Genomic DNA, 22278 nt, shown 5'->3' with positions numbered 1-22278 from the left:
TGCTTTGTGTAATCATTTCTAGTGGACTACTGTGTATATTTCTAAAACACCCAAAAACCTTAGTTTAATAATAAGTTAATGTTGCTAAGTGACACTATATATACACACCTATCAAAACCCAACAGGATTGTGACAAGTTATAATTTTGCTAGATGGAGACAAAGAAAATTAGACAAATTCAACATTTCCAATCAGAATAGTTTATAATCACCTGTAACTCAAAAACTGTTTAGCTTTATGTTTTCAAGCTTCTGTGACCAAATGCATTCCTATATTCACACCCTACACTCTACTGTAATAATCTTTGTACAAAATATGCCCTGTGAGGTATAATTTGAAAATTAATAACTCATATAATGGGAAAATGCATGTAACAACACTATATATAAAGTTATGAACATAAGCTGAAGTTATGACTGAAATGTGTTTATCACACAAGTCTGGGGAGAGCAAAGGGCAAGCTGATACCTGTAGCCAGGTATCATCAAAGTTGATTGGCCATCAAAAGTCAAGTGGCCACTCTTTGGTAGCAAAGGGGGGAAGGAACAGATTGATTAGCATTTTTACAAACAACAACATGGAACCTCTTTCATCATGAGACTCCAAGTGTCCATCCTCACAGCTGGAAGGAACTCTATCTAGGGGTAACCCTCAGTAAAATGCATTTCAAAGGGTGACTGGATCATAAAAGAGGGGAGCAAAGACGTCCACGGTATTCTTTCTCTTGGTCCATCTCCGTGTCTCTCTCACTTTTTCACCTGAGAAGACAAAGGAAACAGCCTTTGGACTTTGGGAGGGGTTCTGACCTGAGAATTTGGCCAGCCCTGTTGCTAGGAACATTTGGTAAAAATTAGGGCTGTCAAGCAATTAAAAAAACTGATCACGTGATTAAAAAAATTAATTGTGATTAATCACACGACTAAAAAAATTAATCGCGCTGCTAAACAATAATAGAATACCCTTCATTTAAATATTTTTGGATGTTTTCTACATTTTCAAATATATTGATTTCAATTACAACACAGAATGCAAAGTGCACAATGCTCACTTTATATTTATTTTTTATTACAAATATTTGCTCTGTAAAAAAACAAAAGAAATACTATTTTTCAATTCACCTAATACAAGTACTGTAGTGTAATCTCTTTATCATGAAAGTTGAACTTACAAATGTAGACTTATGTAAAAAAAAACTGCATTGAAAAATAAAACAATGTAAAACTACAAGTCCATTCAATCCTACTTCAGCCAATCGCTCAGACAAACAAGTCTGATTACAATTTGCAGGAGATAATGCTGCCCACTTCTTGTTTACGTCACCTGAAAGTGAGAACAGGTGTTCACATGGCACTGTTGTAGCAGGTGTCGCAAGATATTTATGTGCCAGATGTGCTAAAGATTCATATGTCCCTTCATGCTTCAACCACCATTCCAGAGGATGTGTCCATGCTGATGATGAGTTCTGCTCAAGAAGGATCCAAAGCAGAGAGAGGACCAATACATGTTCATTTTCATCATCTGAGTCTGATGCCACCAGCAGATGGTTGATTTTCTTTTTTGGTGGTTTCGGTTCTATAGTTTCCACATCTGAGTGTTGCTCTTTTATGACTTCTGAAAGCATGCTCCACACCTCGTCCCTCTCAGATTTTGGAAGGTACTTCAGATTCTTAAATGTTGAGTCAAGTGCTTTAGCTATCTTTAGAAATCTCACATTGGTACCTTCTTTGCGTTTTGTCGAATCTGCAGTGAAAGTGTTCTTAAAACAAACAAGATGTGCTGGGTCATCATCCGAGACTGCTATAACGTGAAATATATGGCAGAACATGGGTAAAACAGAGCAGAAGACATACAATTCTCCCCCTAGGAGTTCAGTCACAAATTTAATTAACACATTTTTTTTAAACAAGCATCATCAGCATAGAAGCATGTCCTCTGGAATGGTGGCCAAAGCATGAAAGGGCATACAAATGTTTAGCATATCTGGACATAAATACCCTGCAACGCCGGCTACAAAAAGTGCCTGTTCTCACTTTCAGGTGACATTGTAAATAAGAAGAGGGCAGCATTATCTCCCATAAATGTAAACAAACTTGTTTGTCTTAATGATTGGCTGAACAAGCAGTAGGACTGAGTGGACTTGTAGACTCTGAAGTTTTACATTGTTTTGTTTTTAGTACAGTTATGTAACAAAAAAAATCTACATTTGTAAGTTACACTTTCACAATAAAAAGATTGCACTACAGTACTTGCATGAGGTGAATTGAAAAATACTATTTCTTTTGTTTATCATTTTTACAGTGCAAATATTTGTAATAAAAATAATATAAAGTGAGCACTGTACACTTGGTATTCTGTGTTGTAATATAAATCAATATATCTGAAAATGTAGAAAAACATCTAAAAATATGTAATACATTTTAATTGGTATTCTGTTGTTTTACAGTGTGATTAATCGCAATTAATTTTTTGAGTTAATCGTGTGAGTTAACTGTGATTAATTGACAGCCCTAGTAAGAATTTTACCTTGAACCAAGTCTAGTTTAAGTTCATAATGCGTTTTATCTTTATTTCTGACTTTAATACCTTGTATTCACTTCAAATCTATCTCAACGTACTCAACACATTAAAATGCCGATCGTGCAAAAAGTTGGACATGTAAGTAGTCTCACTGAACTCGCCTTAGGCCTGATTTTCAGTGGTACCAATCACCTGCAGCTCCCATTGACTTCAGCTCAAGTTGTGGCTGCTCAGCACCTCCGAACATCAAGTCAAATGTGGCTGAAGTTGGGCTCCCAAAATGTGAGGCTTCCAAAAACACAGGACCCTTATGCAAATTTTGGTTCAAATGTATGATTTTGCTCCTGGCATGCAGCACTGTATAACTGGGAAGCCAATGCAATTCTGCAAATATTCCACCAAGACTGTTGCCCCTAAGTTTGGAGTTCTCACTTGATTTGTAACCACATATCCCAAGGCATAAAAGGTTGGGCATGGTAAAGGTATCTACTATATCTCTAAGGGATAGAAGGCAGACCTTGTCCTTCCTCAGCACCATCAGCCTAGCAAAACTGCAGTCCAGTGAAGAAGCTAGTTGGCCTTCCTCACCCCTGGAAATAAAGTAAAATATTGCTATGTGTGAGAGGGGACTAACAAGGGAGGAAAAATGCCAAGGCTGAAGGAGCATTGTCCGATCTCTAGCCAGTCTAATTCAGAGGGTGGGGAGGAATCATTTTTGTGCAGTCGGGAGGAGAAATTCCTGGCACTGGAGGAATTACTAGGTGGAATTCAATGGCCTGTATTATGTAGGAGGTCAGACTAGATGATTATATTGGTCTCTTCTGACCTTAAAATCTATTAATTTATGAGAGTGGCAAATACATTTTGTTTGTGAAATGTGGATTAAGGAAAAGATTATGCTGCATGATACAGAAAGACACATTTTATATCTCTGTGAGCCATGCACCAGATGTATAAGAACATGAACAGAACAGATTCTCCTTAAGTGCATCTCAGCCTGTGCTATGCCCTTCCATTTTGTGAGTCTCCAAATTCAAAGAGTGCATATCAGGCTTTGGCTTTTTTCTTTCTCCTCTCCTTTTGCTAGGAGTTGACGAGCCCTTAAGCCGCTGAGTATCCAAGCAATAGCTCATTCTTACAGCCAGCCCTGTCGATGGATGAATGGCTGCATGTTGAAGAAGCATGCTGCTCTCATATACAGGAGAACGTTTTCAAACCAGTTTCTAAATAACAGGCCCTCTGTGAGTGCATTCCTTTGTATGACTAAATAGATGAAGCTGCTTTGAAAATTTGACTGCTTTGAAAATTTGTTAAAAGATCAGTGAAGGGGTTAAAAACAAAAGGGCCCTTGACTCCAGCTCAGTTTTGCTTCTTAAGCTGCCTAGCATAATAGTAACATTTGAATGGTCCCACCTTTAACACTGAAGTGAGCCTTTTTGCAGCTACTCCAGTCTGGAGCCTGGTTTTCTACAAGGCTGGCTTAATGAAGTGACCCTTTGCCGGGAAGGCCACCAGGAAAAGGGCTGGACACTTTATTTTCTAAAGGGGCATGTTTTGGATTCCAGAAAATAAAACAATAAATCTTGGCTTCTCTGATTTTTTCTTTCCCACTTTCTGTTTTACACTGGCCCATGTTATTGAAAAATAAGCAAATAACCACAGATTTATTATTTGTACTATGTAGCATTTATTCTGTCCCAACCAAAATCAGGATTCCATTGTGCCAATGCTGTACATACTGACAGATCAGTGTTTTTCCAGCCGCATCCCTCTGCGGACCACTCCCTTCCCAATCCCCCCACTGGTTCTAGTTTCATTTTTCAGCCCACAGGAACTGACTCCATGGAGACATGGCCCACAGTGTGACGTCTTAGTGTCTTTACTTCCGTATTTTTTTTTACTTACATAAATCACCTCTTTTCTCCCTTGCCTTATGCCTCTTAATAATTTCTCCCTCTGTTGTAATTCTGTTAATTGATCTTCCATTCTAATAATAGGTCTGTACCAAGAAAGCCACCAGGGCTGACAGAGACAGTTCTGAATATCCTCATTGCTGATCTTGTTCTGCTTCTTAATATGGAGCAGCTGATGAAGAATCAAAAACATCAGTCCACTCTCTTCAGCCTTCCTCAGCATCCACATCTCACTGCTGTACAATAAAGTTCGTGTAACCATAGTTCTATAGATCTGCAGCTTCATAGCAAGCTTGATGTCATGATGTTCCCACAAAGATCACTGAAGGGCTTGAAATATGGCAGCAGCTCCTGCTATACAAGCATCCACATCTTCCGAGCATCCTCCAGCAGTATGATGCTTCTTAAGTATTTAACAGTTGCCACCTGCTCAGTATCCCATAGAGACAGGTTAATACTGAGCTGGCTATAATCTGGGGTTGGAGGCTGCTTGATGGTAATTCGGTGGTGCGATAAGGTCATGAATCATAGAATACCAGGGTTGGAAGGGACCTCAGGAGGTCATCTAGTCCAACCCCCTGCTCAAAGCAGGACCAATCCCCAATTTTTGCCCCAGATCCCTAAATGGCCCCCTCAGGGATTGAACTCACAACCCTGGGTTTAGCAGGCCAATGCTCAAACCACAGAGCTATGAATGATAGACAAAGACTAAGCATCCAGCCAGATCAACTTAAGGACTGAGCTAGAGATCCATCTGAGTATCACTTGAGCTGCAAGGAGGCTACCTTTCTTTGGGGTTTGCCATGATGATGATGCAATAAATTTAATTCTATTATTTAACATCTAAAGTGGTTTGTGATACAGTCTCTTTGATGGATGCTCTATACAATTGTAGAGTTCTGTAAATAAGTCCAAACAGATGAGTGATTTCCTGAAAATACATGTCTGTAATCAGAACAAAGCCACTGACTGATCTAGGACTAGGGACTATTCATTCAAAGAAACGTGACTGTAGTCAAAGAGTGGGGGAAGAACTACATATCCCAGCATTCCACACTATGGCACCCTGGATGGGTGCAAAGTTCACTGTCACGTTGACAGTGGAAGGATTAAGAGCTTATGGGTGTGTGTATTTCGGAGGATCTGTTTTCCCTCTAATATCGAAACTGAAGGGTCCTGGGGACGTTTGTGGTAGGGAGCAGTTTAGATCTACCTGTAACAACCCCTCTGCTAAGAAATACCCGCTAAGAGCAAGTAAGTGTTCAACTCTTGGAGTTAATTTTCTCACTTCCTGCTCTTTCTAAATAACACAAAGGAGGAATCAAAAGCTGGTGGATTGGAGTGGGGGGCAGAGTGCAGAAATTCCTGGATGTGAGCTGTAAATCTGACCACTTGCCTCCATAGGGAGCAGTTTTGTTTTTTTAACTCCAAATATGGCATTGCCTTCTGTTAGAGGGCATGACAATAGAGACGGTAGGCCATCTGGTGTGGGGAAGTATCTTATTAGACTCTGTATTAGGCACAGAGGGCACAGACTGCTGGTCCTGTGTCTATAGATCCTGTACTAAGCAGAAATCTTGTATGCAAGCCGATTGCCATCAGAGAAAGTTTCTCTTTTGAATTGCCCGTGTACTTACTCATTCCTGGTAGCCAAGTCTGAAGACAGGATACACTGCTCACTAGTGCTGACTAGAAATGATTGGCATCACAAAATGCATCATCTTGAAACTGAAACAATAGAAAACTTTCTTACGTGAAGAAACTGAATCTCATATCGCTCTTCTCTGTTATTTGTGTCTTTCCCTCACATAGCGTTCAAAAGCCAGGCTCACATTCTTGTGACTTGGCAGGTTGAGAGCTTTCCTCCTCTTTCCTTTTCCCTTCAACATCTTCCCCCAGCCCCCCAGCATTTATATTCTGTGTGTGGCAGTTTTATTCAAACGTATTTTAAATGAGTGGATTAAATTGCTGGTGCGATAGCCCTGGAGACTGAAGTCCTCTGACCACACAGACATCACTGACAGGTACAGTACGACTTCCCAAATCACTGCCCCACCAATGGGATTCAGACATAAAAGCTTAGGCCTAGTCTACATGGGCTCGGTCTACATGTGCAAAAATGTTTTTTTTCCAGTCGAGTTATCTTAACATAATTGAAGATCTCCCATATAGACCCAGTTGAACACCTTTACAGTCATATTAGCTGCTTGTTAACAGCACTAGGCCTGAAGTCTGTAGATGTCACTGATTATCTGAGGTGTATCTCGGTATATTCCATCATAAAGGTAACAGCTTCACACAGCTGCAAACAGCTTTATTAATGGCTTTGGTGGTGGTGGTGGGGAAGCTCTCAAGTTTCCCAGTATGAGTCATTGCTTTATTCTTTGTATTTAGTTGGCTCAGGGGTTGGTCTCCATGAGCTGGTTGAGACTAATCAAGCTACTCGGACCAAAAAGAAGATAGCAGGCATCTGTATGACCTAACCAGGAAGTGTAACAATCTAGTCAAGAAACCAAAACACCAAAAGATCAAGAGAATGGCAGAAAATGGAGACCAGGATCCTCATCAGAGTAAGTTTGGTGTGAATGTGAGGCCCTGGAATAGATGTTTTAGAAATAGGTTCATATTTAATAATAATTTTGAATATTTGTGTACTGTTGTATTTGTCATTGTTACTAGTGATATAATAAGGGAAATGGGAGCTGGCCCTTTAAGAATAGGGTTGGGTCACAGTGGGTAAACGCTTGCAGGGATGGGCTGGATTCCGGGGGTGGGGGGAATGCACACACCTGCGCTGGAGCATCTGTGTTTAAACAAAGTTCTCCTTGAAAAGCTGAGTCTTAAGGGAGTTCCATGCATGTCTCCAGTGCTATTGTCCCTAGCATTTTCAGACACACCAGAAGAGAAAATCTCCTCAATGAAACTAAAACCTGGAAAGGAAAAAGCATGTTTCATTTCTGTATTTCCAGTTCAATAAAAGGAAGCCCCTGACAGTCACTATTGGTCTCTCTCAGACTTAAAGCAAACTTAGTGGTTTGACAGGTTTCAGAGTAACAGCCGTGTTAGTCTGTATTCGCAAAAAGAAAAGGAGTACTTGTGGCACCTTAGAGACTAACCAATTTATTTGAGCATGAGCTTTCGTGAGCTACAGCTCACTTCATCGGAACTGAATTTCAGACTGTTGTGAGAACAAGCCATCCCTGTGTTGACAAGACCATAGATATCTATCCTATGTCCAGGGTTCTATCCATGACAATGATCAATGCCCAGTGCTTCAGAACAAGAGAACCTTTTCCAGCCCTGCACCTCCAACACATTAACACAGTACGGTTACCTAATTGTGCTCTGCTGTAGAGGATAGAGGGGAATTTCTTCCTGACCTCTGAAATAATCAAGCTTCAAGCACCTAAATGAAAGTCTAATCTTGTGGAGCGGGGGCGGGCAGGGGTCCCACAGGCCAATAGTTGGGGCAATTAACAAAGTGACTTTTATTGCCGATGAACTAAATAATGGAAGCAGAACTGAATTTAAAGTTCCCAGTTTCCCTAAGAACATGCATATGGTTATGTTTGAGAATTGAGCATGTTGTGGACATAGGTGCTAGAAATAGGGGCTCTGAGGGAGCTGCTGCTGCACCCCCTGGCTTGAAGTGGTTTCATTATATGCAGGGTTTACAGTTTGGTTCAATGGCTCTCAGTACCCCCACTATAAAAATTGTTCCAGAACCCCTGTAGGGGACATGTTTTCTATACAAAGAAGAATTGGATCAGTTCTGAGATCCAAATTCCACAGAACCCAGAGACCAGGAAATTATAGCTGGTCACATAATAGACCAACTGTTCAACACATGGCCTCTAGCCCACTGGCCCCAGATTTTACATATGTAAAACAGAATGATCCTCACACTAACTACCTGTGCACAACTTGAGTATTCAGAAGCCTAACTGGAGAATTTATTTTTGTTTCTATGTATACTGAGTACTTTTATTCTCTAGTGCACTGAGTACTTTTATTCTCTAGTGCAGAGGGTCTCAAATTGGGGGGGGAAGGGGCCTGAGAAGCTTTAGGAGGAAAAAAAAGTGCACATTTTACCCACAGCAATGAATAACTAGCAAAGCTGATTCCTCCAGACATATCAGATCCTCAGATAGCACTGTGCCTTTGATGGATTTCTGGTAAGTATGAATAGCATTCTACAGAGTCGTTGCCATTTGTGCGTTAATCCGTTTGCTATGACGCTGGGTGCACCTTTCTTTGTAAGCATCAATCACAACTGCAGTGTTGCTTTTGCTCTTATGACAATGGATCGTTGGCTCTGTTTGAATCAGTGCCTTACTGTTTTTCATATTTAGTGAGAGTTGCAAGTTGATTATTTTTATCAGTATTTGTGCTGGTGTGTTGGGAGGTGTAAACTACAACAGACACAATGAATTAGATTCAAAACGTAGAGAATCCTTCTAGGCAAAAACCTTAAGTTACAAAAAAGACACACAGACAGGAATAGTCATTCTATTCAGCACAGTTTCTTTCTCAGCCATTTAAAGAAATCATAATCTAACACATACCTAGCTAGATTACTTACTAAAAGTTCTAAGACTCCATTCCTGTTCTATCCCCGGCAAAAGCAGCATACAGACAGACACAGACCCTTTGTTTCTCTCCCTCCTCCCAGCTTTTGAAAGTATCTTGTCTCCTCATTGGTCATTTTGGTCAGGTGCCAGCGAGGTTACCTTTAGCTTCTTAACCCTTTACAGGTGAAAGGATTTTTCCTCTGGCCAGGGGGGATTTTAAAGGGGTTTACCCTTCCCTTTATATTTATGACACGCCCCCCAATCTCAGCTAGGGTGAAACGCTGGCTGGGATTTCTTCCTGAGCTCTAGGAAAAACAGAGTTAATAAGACACATGCACCTCTAAATATACTACCAAGTACATAAAGACTAACAATATTTTCCACATCTCAAGGACAATTTTAACCAGTTGATTCTGGGAAACTTTCACGGGAGAGTGCATCAGCCACTTCGCTAGAAGCTCCTGAGATGTGTTGGATGTCGAAATCAAAATCTTGGAGAGCTAAACTCCACCGAATAAGTTTTTTGTTATTTCCCATGGTGGTATGAAGCCACTGTAGTGCAGCATGGTCGGTTTGCAGGTGGAAATGCCGTCCCCAAACACACGGGCGTAGCTTTTCCAGGGCATAGACAATGGTGTAACATTCTTTTTCACTGACTGACCAGTTGCTTTCCCTCTCAGACAGTCTTTTGCTGAGAAACACTACAGGGTGAAATTCTTGATCAGGTCCTTTCTGCATTAAAACTGCTCCCATACCACGCTACAATCAAATAAGTTTGAGAACCACTGTGCTAGTGTAAAACAGATAAATGACAGTCCCCATTGCCCCCCAAAGAACTTCTGAACACATAAGATCACTTTACTCAGTCCACACCAATGCTAATAGAATTCAGTGGGTAATTCTTAGTAAAGATTGTATTCAACAAAGATATATTTTTTCCCTGTTCTTGAATTGTCTGGGAGCATCTTACAATTTTGTCACATTTATTTTGTATTCAAAATTATTTGCTGAATAATTTCCATATGATAATAGTTCTTAATCTGCAGATTTTTTGTGAGCTGGTTGTTGCAAATATTTAGTATTTGAAATCTGAACCATGTTGGGTAGTTTTGCTACATCCTATAGCTCACTTATCCCTGTTGTTTGTTCCCTGATTGGAAGTCTAAGATTCAGGTTCCTAACACAGATACTTATATTTACAAGTTCAAAACTTCCTTTGTGCAAATATTCTCTAATATTTGCTTTAAATTTCTGTTTCTGCAAACAAACCTAAATTCTTTGGTAGAACAGCCACGGAAAGTCAATGAATAAGAATCAGAAATATAGCAGAAGCAAGTTATATTTTTTATATACAGTAGTTACAAAGAAATGTTTTGAAATCACTCAGATCAATCTGCTACCATGTCAACATCACTAGTGGAAACTCCCCAAACCACAAAACATAATCTACATCCTCTTCTCCTTGACCTACCGACTAAGGAAACCCCAGATACATAGTTAGGCCTTATTACAGATCCTGCAATTTGATGGACTATACTTTCAGAGTCAAGGGACTTCCACCTAAGACTCTCGGTGACCATTTAAATGTCCTGGCTGATCTTGACAGCTGGGTGTAGAGTACAGAAAGAGGGGTAAAATTCTAAAATAGTCAGGATCCAATCTTTGCAGGACCATTAGCGTGAACAAATTATTGTATTTGCAGAGTGGCAGGCACAAATTTAGAGGCCAGGTTGAGACTTCTATGAAGATGGCCCAGTGTAGTTCATTGGTGGTGAGGAGTCATGGGAATCTCATCACCATTCTTGTTGTGTATCAGTTTTGGAACATATAGGACTAGGAGTTTTGGTGGGAGTTTGTAGAAAACTAGTCGGCAACTCAGTATTCTTGACCTTTATATTAAAGAAAATAAACAGTATTTGACTTTTGATCCCACAGCCTATCTGGCCCAAGAATTGATGAGAAGAAAGGAGGAGAGGACTCCCCAGGTCCAAGAAGGTGAAAATGTATTGAGGACCCACCAAGAAAAGATGATTGAAGATTCTGGCTCTGTCCAACTGAAAACCTCCTTAGAAATAGAAACGCTAGGTCCCCAAGAGACAAACAGTGTGTCTGGAAGCTCCTCCGTAGTAGATGAAGAGGATTCCTCAGAGGGAAGGCCAGTGAGTTCTGATGGAATTTCTCTGAAAACATACACTAAGGAGTCTCCAGGCCTTCTGAACCTTAACCCAATGGGTTTACCAGACTATTCCCTGGACAAAGACACAGTATCTTCTTTCGGTGAAAGGAAAACACATTCAGTGCCAGTAGCTCTGGAGGAGAAAATCACAGGGGAACCCCCAACAGAAGAGAACAGTGTATCCACCCCCAGTGCAGAGCCACAAGATCCCATAATCCAAGAAACCACACTTTCATCTGCAGACTTCCTGGAATCAATGAAAGAGAGTATCTCAAACAAGGAAGAAGAGAGACCCCAAGACACTGCGCGGAAGAGACACTTGACTGAAGGTGAGTCAACAGTAGTTTGCACGACAAAGTGCTGCCATGTTTAAGGTCTGCAGATCCCTTGCCTTCAATTTAATGTGTGGTTAATCTCTGAAAAGCGGCTTTGTAAGAATGGCATTGAGGGGTTTGTCTCTCAGTCAAGGATTGCAGATCACATGTGCCGGGTTTACAAGTAGGAAGATGTTTTCCCAGATTGCCAGTCCTGCAAACTCATTCTGGCCTCAGAGTCAACACAGTTGCTTCTACAGCTGGTCAGCAAATGAGTTTCTGTTCTGTGGAAAATTTAGACTTTTAATTGTAAAATGAAAACTCTTTTTTGGTTTTTGCAGGTTTGTTTTTTCCAACAAAAAGTTGAAAGTCTTCACAGCAACCAGGGGCTTTGTTCATGAATAGTTTTGTTTCATTGAAACCCCAATTTTCCATTGGAAAAAACAGTTCTGAATGGAAAATGTTGAACTGGCCCTAGTTATTTCCTTCTTGTGTATCATCACCCCCACCAGCAGCAGAAGAGGTTCTGCAGGCCAAAGTGTGACCTCAGTGACACCCGTTCAACCGAATTACCTTCAGTAAATTGACACACAAATGTGACTGATTGAAAGTTTGTGATAATCCTGTTGATGATGCATAAGACAGAACAGACTCTAGCTCAGGGGTTCTCAACCTATATCTTTCTGAGGCCCCCTCAACATGGTATAAAACCTCCATGGCCTAGCTGTGCCACAACAACTGTTTTTCTTCATATAAAAGCATAGATGCTGGAACTAGGGAAGCTGGGGGTGCAGCAGCTGCACACCCTGGCTTGAAGCGGTTTCCATCATATACAGGGTTTACAGTTTGGTTCAATGGCTCTCAACACCCCCACTGTACAAATTGTTCCAGCACCCCTGTATAAAAGCCAGGGCCAACATTGGGGGTAGCAAGCAGGGCAATTGCGTGAGGCCCCATGCTACAGGGGCCCCGTGAAGCCAAGTTGCTCATGCTTCGGCTTCAGCCCCAGGTGGCAGGGCTCAGGGCGGCGAGGCTTCAGCTTTCTGACCTGGGATCTAGTGAGTCTAATGCCGGCCCTGCTTGGCAGACCCCCTGAGACCTGCTCGGGGTCCCCGGATCCCTGGCTGAGAACTGCTGCTCTAGCTCACTCTCTCTGGGCTGCAGTGGTTCAGAAGTAATGAGCAGCAAGAATATACTTTTGTCACTAAACTCAGCAGGTCTGACTGAGTACACACCAAGAGCAGAGCTATTCTGAGAAGGTTCAGTTCTTACACAGAGGCTTTTCAGAGCAGAACCGCACTTTAAGCATTTAATCACAATAGAAGGCAGCTTCTGTTCATAGGACATTTCACCCAGCTTTGCAGCTATTGCAGAGACTTTAGCTGGGTAAGAAACAACTCTCATCAGCCTCTCTTCCCCATCCCCACTGATGCTTGCTGGTGGAGCATGTTATGAAGATTCTTGCTCTACCCAAGATTTGGAGGCTGAGCTGACCAGGGACAAGCTGCAATTTCCAAAGAGCTGAGTGGGCATGAAGCTATCTCTAGCTCAGCACAGATCCCAGCTGGCTTATTCTCACTCCGTGGGACTCTCTTCTGCTCGAGAAGAAGGGAAATTGTGAGGGGCTTTAAAGAGCTGCATGTTCCTTTCCATTCTTTGCAGGGTGGTGACAGCCTCCCAGAGCAGAGGCATCTGCAGCTGAAAGCAGTATCACAGATTTGCCATGTGTTCTGTGGATGCAGACTTTATTTTAGTAGTGTGATTAGACTAATTTTTGACTTTACTAGTGAGTGGCAAACTTCATCTCCTTTTTTTTTTAAATATCTGACCCACAGTGGTGAAGTCAGAGGCTGAAGCCCATCCACAAGAGACAGAGACCAGGCAGGAAGCAACACCAGAGAAGGAGAAGCCCTTTTTAGGCAATGGTGAGAACGGGAAGGTTTCCTCATGGGTTACGTTGTTCACAGTTCCCCTGGAAAAAATCAGCAACCAGGATCAGATAATGAAACACATTCAGATCTTTCACTCAGGCCTCTCAGGCCAGGTCTGTACTACAAATTTACATCGATATAGCTGCGTCACTCAGGGGTGTGAAAAATTCAACCCCCTGAGTGACGTGGTTATACCAATTTAACCCCCTGTGTTGACGGGAGGCTCTTGCGGAGGTGGATTAACTCTTTTGCCTGGGATTTGCGAAAACTGCTGCAAATTTAGTTTATTGGGGTTTTTAGAGAAGTGGGTTTGAAATGGAAAGCAACTCTCTTCCATAACCAAGGTGTGTCTGGCTCAGTCCCATAGTACATGGGATTTCCCTAAAGTTCCCAGGGCATGGAAAGGTGTGAAGGGACACGACCTGCTCGCTGTGCAGGAAGGCATGCTTCCTTCACCATAATCCAGCCCCACAGCACCATGCCTTGGCAACAATGACAGGGCCTTCCAAGTAACTTGTCCCCTTCTCCCTGCAGGGACGTGGTGAGGTGGCCACTGTCTCTTTAAAATAAATACCCAACAAGGTACTTGTACTCGGCAATACTGGCAAAGATTTTAAGAAAAGGTGACTAAAGTTAAGCTGCTAAATCTTTATTTAAGATTTGAGCTAAAAGGCTGAGGCTAGTCTGGTGGCTAGGTGGCTAGCCTGGGACTTGGGAGACTGGGATTCAATCCTCTGTTCTGCATGTGGGATCTTGGGCAATTTCCTAAGGCCCAGATTTTTAAAGGTATTTAGGCATTGCTGCGCTCAGCCTTGTGCCACCTGACTGAGTGAGGAGTCTAAATCTCATTTGCAAAAGTGATTTAGGCACTTAAGGGGCCCAAAATCCCATCGAAATCCAATGGCTTTTAGGATTGTAAATACCACAGTCCCTTTTGAAAAAGAGATTTAGACTTCCAAGTAGTTAGGCATTGCAATGCTGAGCACAGCAATGTCTAAATAAATACAGTTAACAATCTGGCCCTTAGCCCCAGATCTGATAAGATATTTAGGTGCCTCACTCCCATTTAAATCAATGAGAGTGAGGGGCCTAAATACCCTTACGGATCTGGGCCTTGCTGTCTCTGTGCCTTAGTTTCCCATCCATAAAACAGGAGTAATACATCCCAGCCTCACGGGGCTGTTGAGGATAAGTCCACTGAAGATTGTGAGGCACTCAGACACTACAGCACTGGGGACCATATAAATACCTTAGATAGATAAGGTATTTCGGCATCAGTAAGCAGACTGGATTTTGGAAGGCTGAACACCCAGCAGCTCCACCACGCCAGTGAGTGCCCTAAACTGATGGCCTACAAAGCTGCATTAGAAAACAGCTATGAAAAAGTGCTGTCGGATTGGGATTTGGTGCATTAAATTCTAGGGGGAAAAGGCAATAAATCACATAAAGGACTGAAGTTTCCCAAGGGAATGTGTAGGATCTCACACCATGGTTCCAAAGCTGCGGGCCGTAGCTCAGTCTGTGGATTTGTAGGGCCCTCTGCTCCGTGGCAGAGCAAGTCCTCAGACCTCAGGGAAGAGGGTTCTTTTTCAGTGCTACATTAAACATTTTCTGGGCCATCACTAGGGTGATGTGTTAAGCCCATCATTTCCATTAGAAAGTAGGTGTTGGGGTCTGGGAGATGGATAAAGACAAAGGCATATCTCTATGCTAGCCTCGAGCATGCCACTGTACTCATGTCGGACTCTTTCACTTTCTCTTGTCCCTTCCCCTCAACCTTCTCTAACAGGTCTTGCCTCTCCTGCAGCTTCACTGGGAGTCCTGATACTTGTAGTTTGTCTCAGCATATATTGCAATGGCTACTATACTTCCCAGCCCGACCATGTGCCAAAAAATCCAGCCTTGGAGGCCTTCTTGTCTGGGTTTAACCAGCTGAAGGACAGATTTCCGGGCCAGAGCTCCTATCTGTGGGTTAGAGGGCGAAAATTATTGCAGAGGCATCTCAACGCTTCCAGTCATACCGAACCAGCTATTTTAATCTTTACTGCTGCCCATGAAGGTGAAGAAACCTTAAAGTGCCTGAGCAACTGTATTGCAGATGCCTACTCCACCTCACTCCGTGCCAGCACAATCCAGATTGACGGAGCTGGTAAAGCCATGCTCAGCAGCGACAAAGCTAAACTGGAGGTGGATTATGAGCTGAGCACCGGCTTTGAGGAGGGCAAGAGGGCCGCAGTGGTGCACCGGTTTGAGTCCCTGCCAGCTGGCTCCACCTTGATCTTTTACAAGTACTGCGACCATGAGAGCGCAGCCTTCAAAGACGTGGCGCTGCTCTTAACGGTCCTGCTGGAGGAAGAGAAGCTGGAGGCTAATATGGACCTACAGCAGGTTGAGGAGAGAGTCCGTGATTTCCTCTGGGCCAAATTCATCAATGCCAACACTCCCAGCTCCTACAACCACATGGACACCGACAAGCTGAGTGGGTTGTGGAGCCGCATCTCCCACCTGGTCCTGCCCGTCCATCCAGTAAAAGCCATAGAGAACAATGGCTGTTCTTTCCAAACCAAACCATAGAGGTGAATGAAATCAGCTTCCACGATAGCCAACGCCTTTGTGTTGAGGAGGCAAGTCACTACTAAGTCAGGGATCTGGCGCCATTAATGAACAATGAGCTCACTTTATAATAGCATGACACTGTCACATCTATTTTTACCTCTTGGGAAGATTTTATAATTTTCAAAGTGAGACCCAATGGTGCAGGCGTTAACTGGCTAAGCCATCTCAGCCAGTCATGTTGGATATACACTAGAATGATGCTTCCCATTTGTGGAGTAATAGATGGGAAGAGCTAGCGCTTTAAACTGCTAACTGCACAGCTAGAAGATGATGGCCAATGGGGGGAATAGACAGGGAGGGGAGTGGTTATTGAAGGGACAACATCACCTTGACAAGCAGATTCCTCCTGGAAACGATTGGACCTACTATAGATACATGTAACACAGGAGGTTACTATAACTGACAGAAGCAATTAAGTTGAAATATTTATCTCCTCTCCCCCCCCCCGCCCTATTTGTTTACATTTGACAGCAGTTTGCAAAAGGTGATTTCATTGTTTCCTTTGCAGTGTCAGTTTCTTTCTCCCTGACTGAAAGAAACGGGGGAGCAGAACACCCCAGTTAAAAATACTTCAGAGATATTTTAAAAAGAAAATTAGGATATACTGGCCAGAGCCTTAGCTGCTGTAAATCAGCACAGCTCCCTGAGAATCTGGTTCACTGTATATAGGGTGTTCAACCAGAAATGGCAATTTTAAAAGTAGTAGTCAATTAAAAAAAATATCAGGTTGACAGTGGTTCTAAGGACTCCTCCTGCAGAGGAGGAGGGGAGTATGCTGAGAAATTCCACAGGGAGACTTTGAAATCTGAAGGTATTATTGAAGTAGCTACTTCAATCTAATCTGAAGCCCTTGTATATGGAAAGGTGCCAAGTCTCCCAGCTGCTGTGCATCTCAAGATTCTTAGATTTGTGTGACGATGCTGCATTTCAAGTGACACTATTTGGTAATGGTTAAAGGAGAGGCCACTCTGAAAGCGGGAGAAGGAGAAGAAGGAAAAGTAGCAGGTAGGGAACACAGGTAGAGAAAGGAGCAGGGGAGTAGTAATGGGAGAGAAAAGATTGATAAAATATTGATCCATATTATCTAAGAAGGGAACCTGTCAGATCAAATCTGCCCCCAAACTGTATCAGACAAAACCTAAAACCAAACTAGATTTTTCCAAGATTTTTTAAAAATGCCAGTGGAAGGCCTTTCTGAACCTAGTATTTGCAAACCAAGGGCCAGATTCCGGATCCTCTTGCTCATGTTAAATAGAACGAGATGTCCTATTGGTGCAGTTTGGCGATGGAGATGACTTTGCCAGCTTTCCACAAGCAGAGAGTTCCACAGGCCATCTCCATCCTCTTAGCCCACTTTGCACTGGTTACATAGTGCACAGGGGCCTTATCACACTGGAGCATCTGGCCCATTGACTTCAGAGGGACTATTTGATGGAGCAAGGGACTATTCAAGGTGAGTCAGAGCATCCGAACCCAGCCCACATCATTGTGTTTGTGCAAGAGAACCTGAAAACGAAACTAACTAGAAAGTGATTTCATTGTCCAAACTGAGAGAAATGCAAGAAGGTAGTTAACTTGATGGTGTTAAAACCAGATTAGATTTTTAAAATTCAGTTAGATTATTTAAACTAGGATGATACTTAAAACACAGGTGAAGGAAGGTTGTTGTGTTGGTTTTTTTAAAATGTTTAACTTGACATAACCCCTGTCAAGGCTGAATCCCCCCTCTGTCACCTGAGTGCAGAAGGTGGGGGCCCGCAAGGATTCTAAAAATTAATACTTGCCACACCAGGCTTGTATTAAACTCCCAAGGTTACAGCTTTTCTTTGACCTTGGCTTGGTAAATGCTGCCGCCACCCAGATGCAAAAAAACTCCCTTGGACCCAGGAAGGAGCACTTGGGAATTTCCTCCCTGTGAGGTATCCTCAAGCCCTCCCCCAGGGTAAGAGTTGAGAAAGAAAACAAAGGAAATTAGCTGTTGCTACCAGCTAATCAAACAGCATATGCACAAATCTCTTAGGACAGCGAAAATCCAATCCTGTTCTTAAAAAAGGTAAATTTTATTACAAAACAAAAAAAAAGAAAATACATCAGGAACTTAGGCTTTTGCTAGATTTTAAAAGAGAAATTCCAAAAATCAAGCACCCAAAATAGCTTTTTTGGGGGTTCAGCTTAAAGGTTACAAGCAAACAAAAGCATCTGGAGTTAGCACAGAGAAGTCTACAAGCCAATAAGAAATAAAAGAAATAACCCTAATCACGTCTTTTTAGACATTCCCTAATTTTACTTACATATCTGTGGCTTCAGATAAGTAGGTTGGAGGTATGAATTGATAATCTATAATCATACCTGGCTTAAAGCTGTTTACAGCATTGCTGCTCCGTGTTCCTGCAGCCTGGAGAACAACTGACAAAGGGAAAGTTTCTTTTCCAATTTTAAAAAGTTTTATCTTCCCATTGGCTCTTTTGGTCAGGTGCCCACTCCTTTTCTTTTACCTGTAGGCTAGTTAACTCTTTACAGATAAAGCAAGCAAAGAACAGACACCAAGAGGAATTTTACAGCTAACTGGCTGGCTGGGTGTCCATAAGGGAGCTACCCTCCACACCCTTCAGTTATCACACCTTATGGACACCAAGCCAGCCAGTTATCACAGCCCCTTTAAAAGAAAATAACTTTCAGGAGCAAGGCTGTAATGGCCTCTTTGTGTCACTGGTGATGTCCCAGGCCACTCACACTCTGCTCCTTGCAAAATCTTTTCCCTCATCCTTTATCTGTACAGAGGGGACCTTCCACCTGCACGCCTGCTCCCTCCCATACAGAAGGGGAAGTCGCAGCCACCACTGTAGCAGTGTATCCCCAGATCCTGTGGAGGTTCGGGGGACAAGAAGGTGGAAGCTGGATGGGGACAGGAGAAATTTGGGAAGGGCTTTTCTCAGGAAGATTTCCTCCCCCACCAGAGCCCTGGGAAGGGTGATCGGCCAATGGTTTGTAATGTCACTGGTAACAGCAAACAGACATAATAATCTTGTAATTCACAGTTGCCTCCAGATCTCTCTATAAATAGCTTTTATGATTAACTTTTATTTCCCTAGACATTTGTTAATAGAGGTATTTATTTCAGCCCCTATAGGACACGTTGCAATAGGATCTCTCTGCACGGGGAGAGGTCACCTTCTCACCAGCCCGTGGGAGCAGCCACTCAGAGTAATAGGAGTGCTTCATATGGCTGCGGAACTGAGTGCATTGATGGGTGGTAACAAGCTAATACTTTATTCACTGTTTGAAAGCTTATGGATCCCCAGCTTGGTGCACACCAATGCATTATTGCACATCATCTTCTGTCCATAACATAGGGAGAGCGTGAGCCACTTTGGAGCATGTTACGTCCACAGGTACTGATGCATTCTGGAAAGAGTCTAGAGAAGAGCTACTAAACTCATGCTGGAGGGGACTCAGGGTACTAGGCTAAAACTCTTAAGGCCCCAATCCTGCAATGAGATCTCTGCAGGCAGACTCCCTGCACCTGTGTGGGTACAGAGAGTCTGAATGTACAGATCACATTGCAAGATCAGGGCCCAAGTCTCTTCTGGTTGGAAAAGAAGAGGCTGTGGCAAGGAGTGGAGCTTACTTCCAAGTATAACTGCCCAAATGGAAGACGCGTTGTGATGGGCGCAATCTATATGTGGGCTGAAGAACCAAGCAAACAAGGTGAACTGCCCAAGACAGGCCTCACAAAGGCATAGACTATATCTGAATTAAGTAACAACAGGAAAATGCTTGGACGCTCTGAGATGGGTAACTTTGTAAAATACCCTCTAATGACTGTACACCAATGCTGCCTGTGTCACACACCAGTGGTGCCTTGCTGAACCATTCCAAAGGAAGACTAAGCTGACTCACAGCACAGCTCACAGTATTCACTCATTTCACTGCAGCCCCAGGGATGCAGCCCCATCTGCATTTCCAAATCTCAGGACTGAGACAGTGAATTTTTGTGGGGTGGGGGGAAGAGCACATGCCCCAATTTTGCATGTCTGCTTTTATCCTTGCAAACAGAATGCATTGGATGTGGCTTTTCAGCACGACCGGCCATTTCAAGACATGACTTGGGACTGTTGTTCATTTTTCCAAAGTAGTTGGCATTTTATATGTGATCCAGTTCTTGTATTGAAAAGCACGTGGTTTTCTCTCCCCTGCAGAATGGAAATAGGTTTTACTATAGAAGGTGGGCTAGTGTTCTGAAGTGTTCCTTGGGATGCAATCATCATCCTAACACTCGGCTATCCAGGTTTTAAGGAGAACAATGAATAACTGTGGCTGTAAAAATTCTCTCTGTGCTGACACTCAGCAAACCAAGGGGTCCAGTCCAAGGAACATTTTTGTACAAAATCTGGGGTAGGGGGAACTTGGATGCTTTTTATTTTTAATCAAAGAAGTGCTCAACAAGGAAGCACTTTTTTGTTTTTCTGCGTGGCTTGGGATTTATTGTTTGCTTTGACTTAATAATCGGCAAGAGAGCAGTCTATGGCGCAAGTTCAATGATTTGAAAAAATATTAACATCTAACAGTCAAGTGCCACTCACAGACAATTTTATGTATTCAGTTTCTACTGCATTGTCTTCTGTGCAATGGAAAGGAATGATTCTCAGGCACATAAGGCCCTGTGGACAATGTGGCCCATGAGCATGAACCAGTCGAGTTGTTGCAGCGCAGAGAGATTTTATGCTTTTTTAAAGAAAAACTTCCTTGTGTTTCTTAAAGTAGTTTTTTAAAAAAATACATCATGAGGTTGTAAAAGAACCCAACAAAGACTTAAATGTTGGACTGAAGCCCTGGTCTTTTTATAAATTGTTCATATATTTCTAGTGAGTTTTAGTGCACGTACATGATAATCTGTTGTATAGGACAGAGCCATACTTAGAGGTCAGGGCAGGTCCTATGCTAACATAGCCCATCTCAAAGCTTGATCCAAAGCTTAGTGAAGATAGAGTGTCTTTCTGTTCTGGATCAGCCTCTGACTGCAACTGAGCATGGGTAGACCATTGTGCTTACGTGGAGTTTCATTGAGTCACTGGGATTCCATGTGGGTGGATGGGGAAGGCTAGTGTATTGCTTCCCTGCAACACCTGCCCTCAGATATTGCATGCTTAACACACTCTGCTCTGTCTTTTTCTGTCACACTGGTGGCAGCAGTCAGCATTAACTCTATATTGGGGCTTGGCTTCTGGTCCAATCTTAGCAAACTATACACTTGAAGCTTGTGCATTTGTATTCCATAGATTCCAAAGAATATGCCCTTTTCATTCAGATGGTCAATTACCAAATGTAAACCTCAGTCATTTACTCTGGTCTTCTGATGTGTGATGGAGGATTCAGTAACACCCTCACCAGAGAGAGAAACCTGGAGATAAGACAGACAGATGGCTGAAGAGGAATACCTGGGACCCCCTCCACTGCTGATTTAAGGCAATCATGGCCTTTCCACGGGACTTCTATGGCTTTGGAGCAGGCAGTTGCTGAACCCAGCAATCCCGTGCAACACTAAATCAGCTTGTATTTGAAAGCCAGTGGGAAACAGGGCAACTGAAGCAGCTTTATCAGCAACTATGGAGGGGCTCCAAGATAGTCGTCTTTGAGCCTGCATGCACTGGTGTTTTTGAACTCCTGTTTTCAGAAAGCGTACACATCAGTTGGACTCTCTCATGCTGTTAATATTATCATCAGGGACCTGAACCTCTGTTCCAATAAAAGTGTTGAACTAGAAATGTGAGTGGCGTCTATTGTCGAACAGAAACATTCAAGGCAGGGCAGGTGACATTGGAAGATTCTATATGGACTTGTGAGATTTCACAGCTGTGGAACCTGTCTGAACTTTTCAGGCCAGATTCAGGGAAAGATAACGGGCTGACTAGGTTTTCACCTGGTGTAAGTCAACATTGCTCCGTGACTTCAATGGCACTACACAGATTTACGCTACCTGATGGTCTTGCTCATTGTCTTTTATGTTTTAAACATATTCAGGAAAAAAACAAACCATCATCAACCAAGTGGTTTCTGATTATTTTTAAAGACAGATTTAAAAGGTTTTGCAGGACTATGATCATGAAAGCAAGAGACATCGAGCACTAACTAGAACAAAGGAAGTTCTTATGCAAGCTTCCTCTGCATAACAAGTATAGATATCTAGACACTTTGAAATTAAGAATTTATTTTTAATCAGATTCTGAAAACAATTATGGG

General features: G+C 42.6%; 1 protein-coding gene across 1 annotated transcript; it reads left to right on the top strand.

The window, feature by feature from the left end:
• Positions 1-5526: 5526 nt before the first annotated feature.
• LOC311525059 (torsin-1A-interacting protein 2-like) lies at positions 5527-21803 on the top strand. The gene is made up of 5 exons (XM_084636813.1): positions 5527-5684; positions 6825-7000; positions 10937-11506; positions 13327-13416; positions 15212-21803. The coding sequence occupies exons 2-5, from the start codon at positions 6967-6969 to the stop codon at positions 15994-15996; spliced, it is 1479 nt and encodes a 492-aa protein (XP_084492939.1). The 5' UTR covers positions 5527-5684; positions 6825-6966; the 3' UTR covers positions 15997-21803.
• The last annotated feature ends 475 nt before the right edge of the window (positions 21804-22278 follow it).

The sequence above is a fragment of the Lepidochelys olivacea genome (assembly GCF_965140295.1).
Source record: "Lepidochelys olivacea isolate rLepOli2 genome assembly, chromosome: 8".
In the NCBI taxonomy this organism is placed as follows: domain Eukaryota; kingdom Metazoa; phylum Chordata; order Testudines; family Cheloniidae; genus Lepidochelys; species Lepidochelys olivacea.
This window is presented reverse-complemented; position numbering and strand designations above follow the sequence as displayed.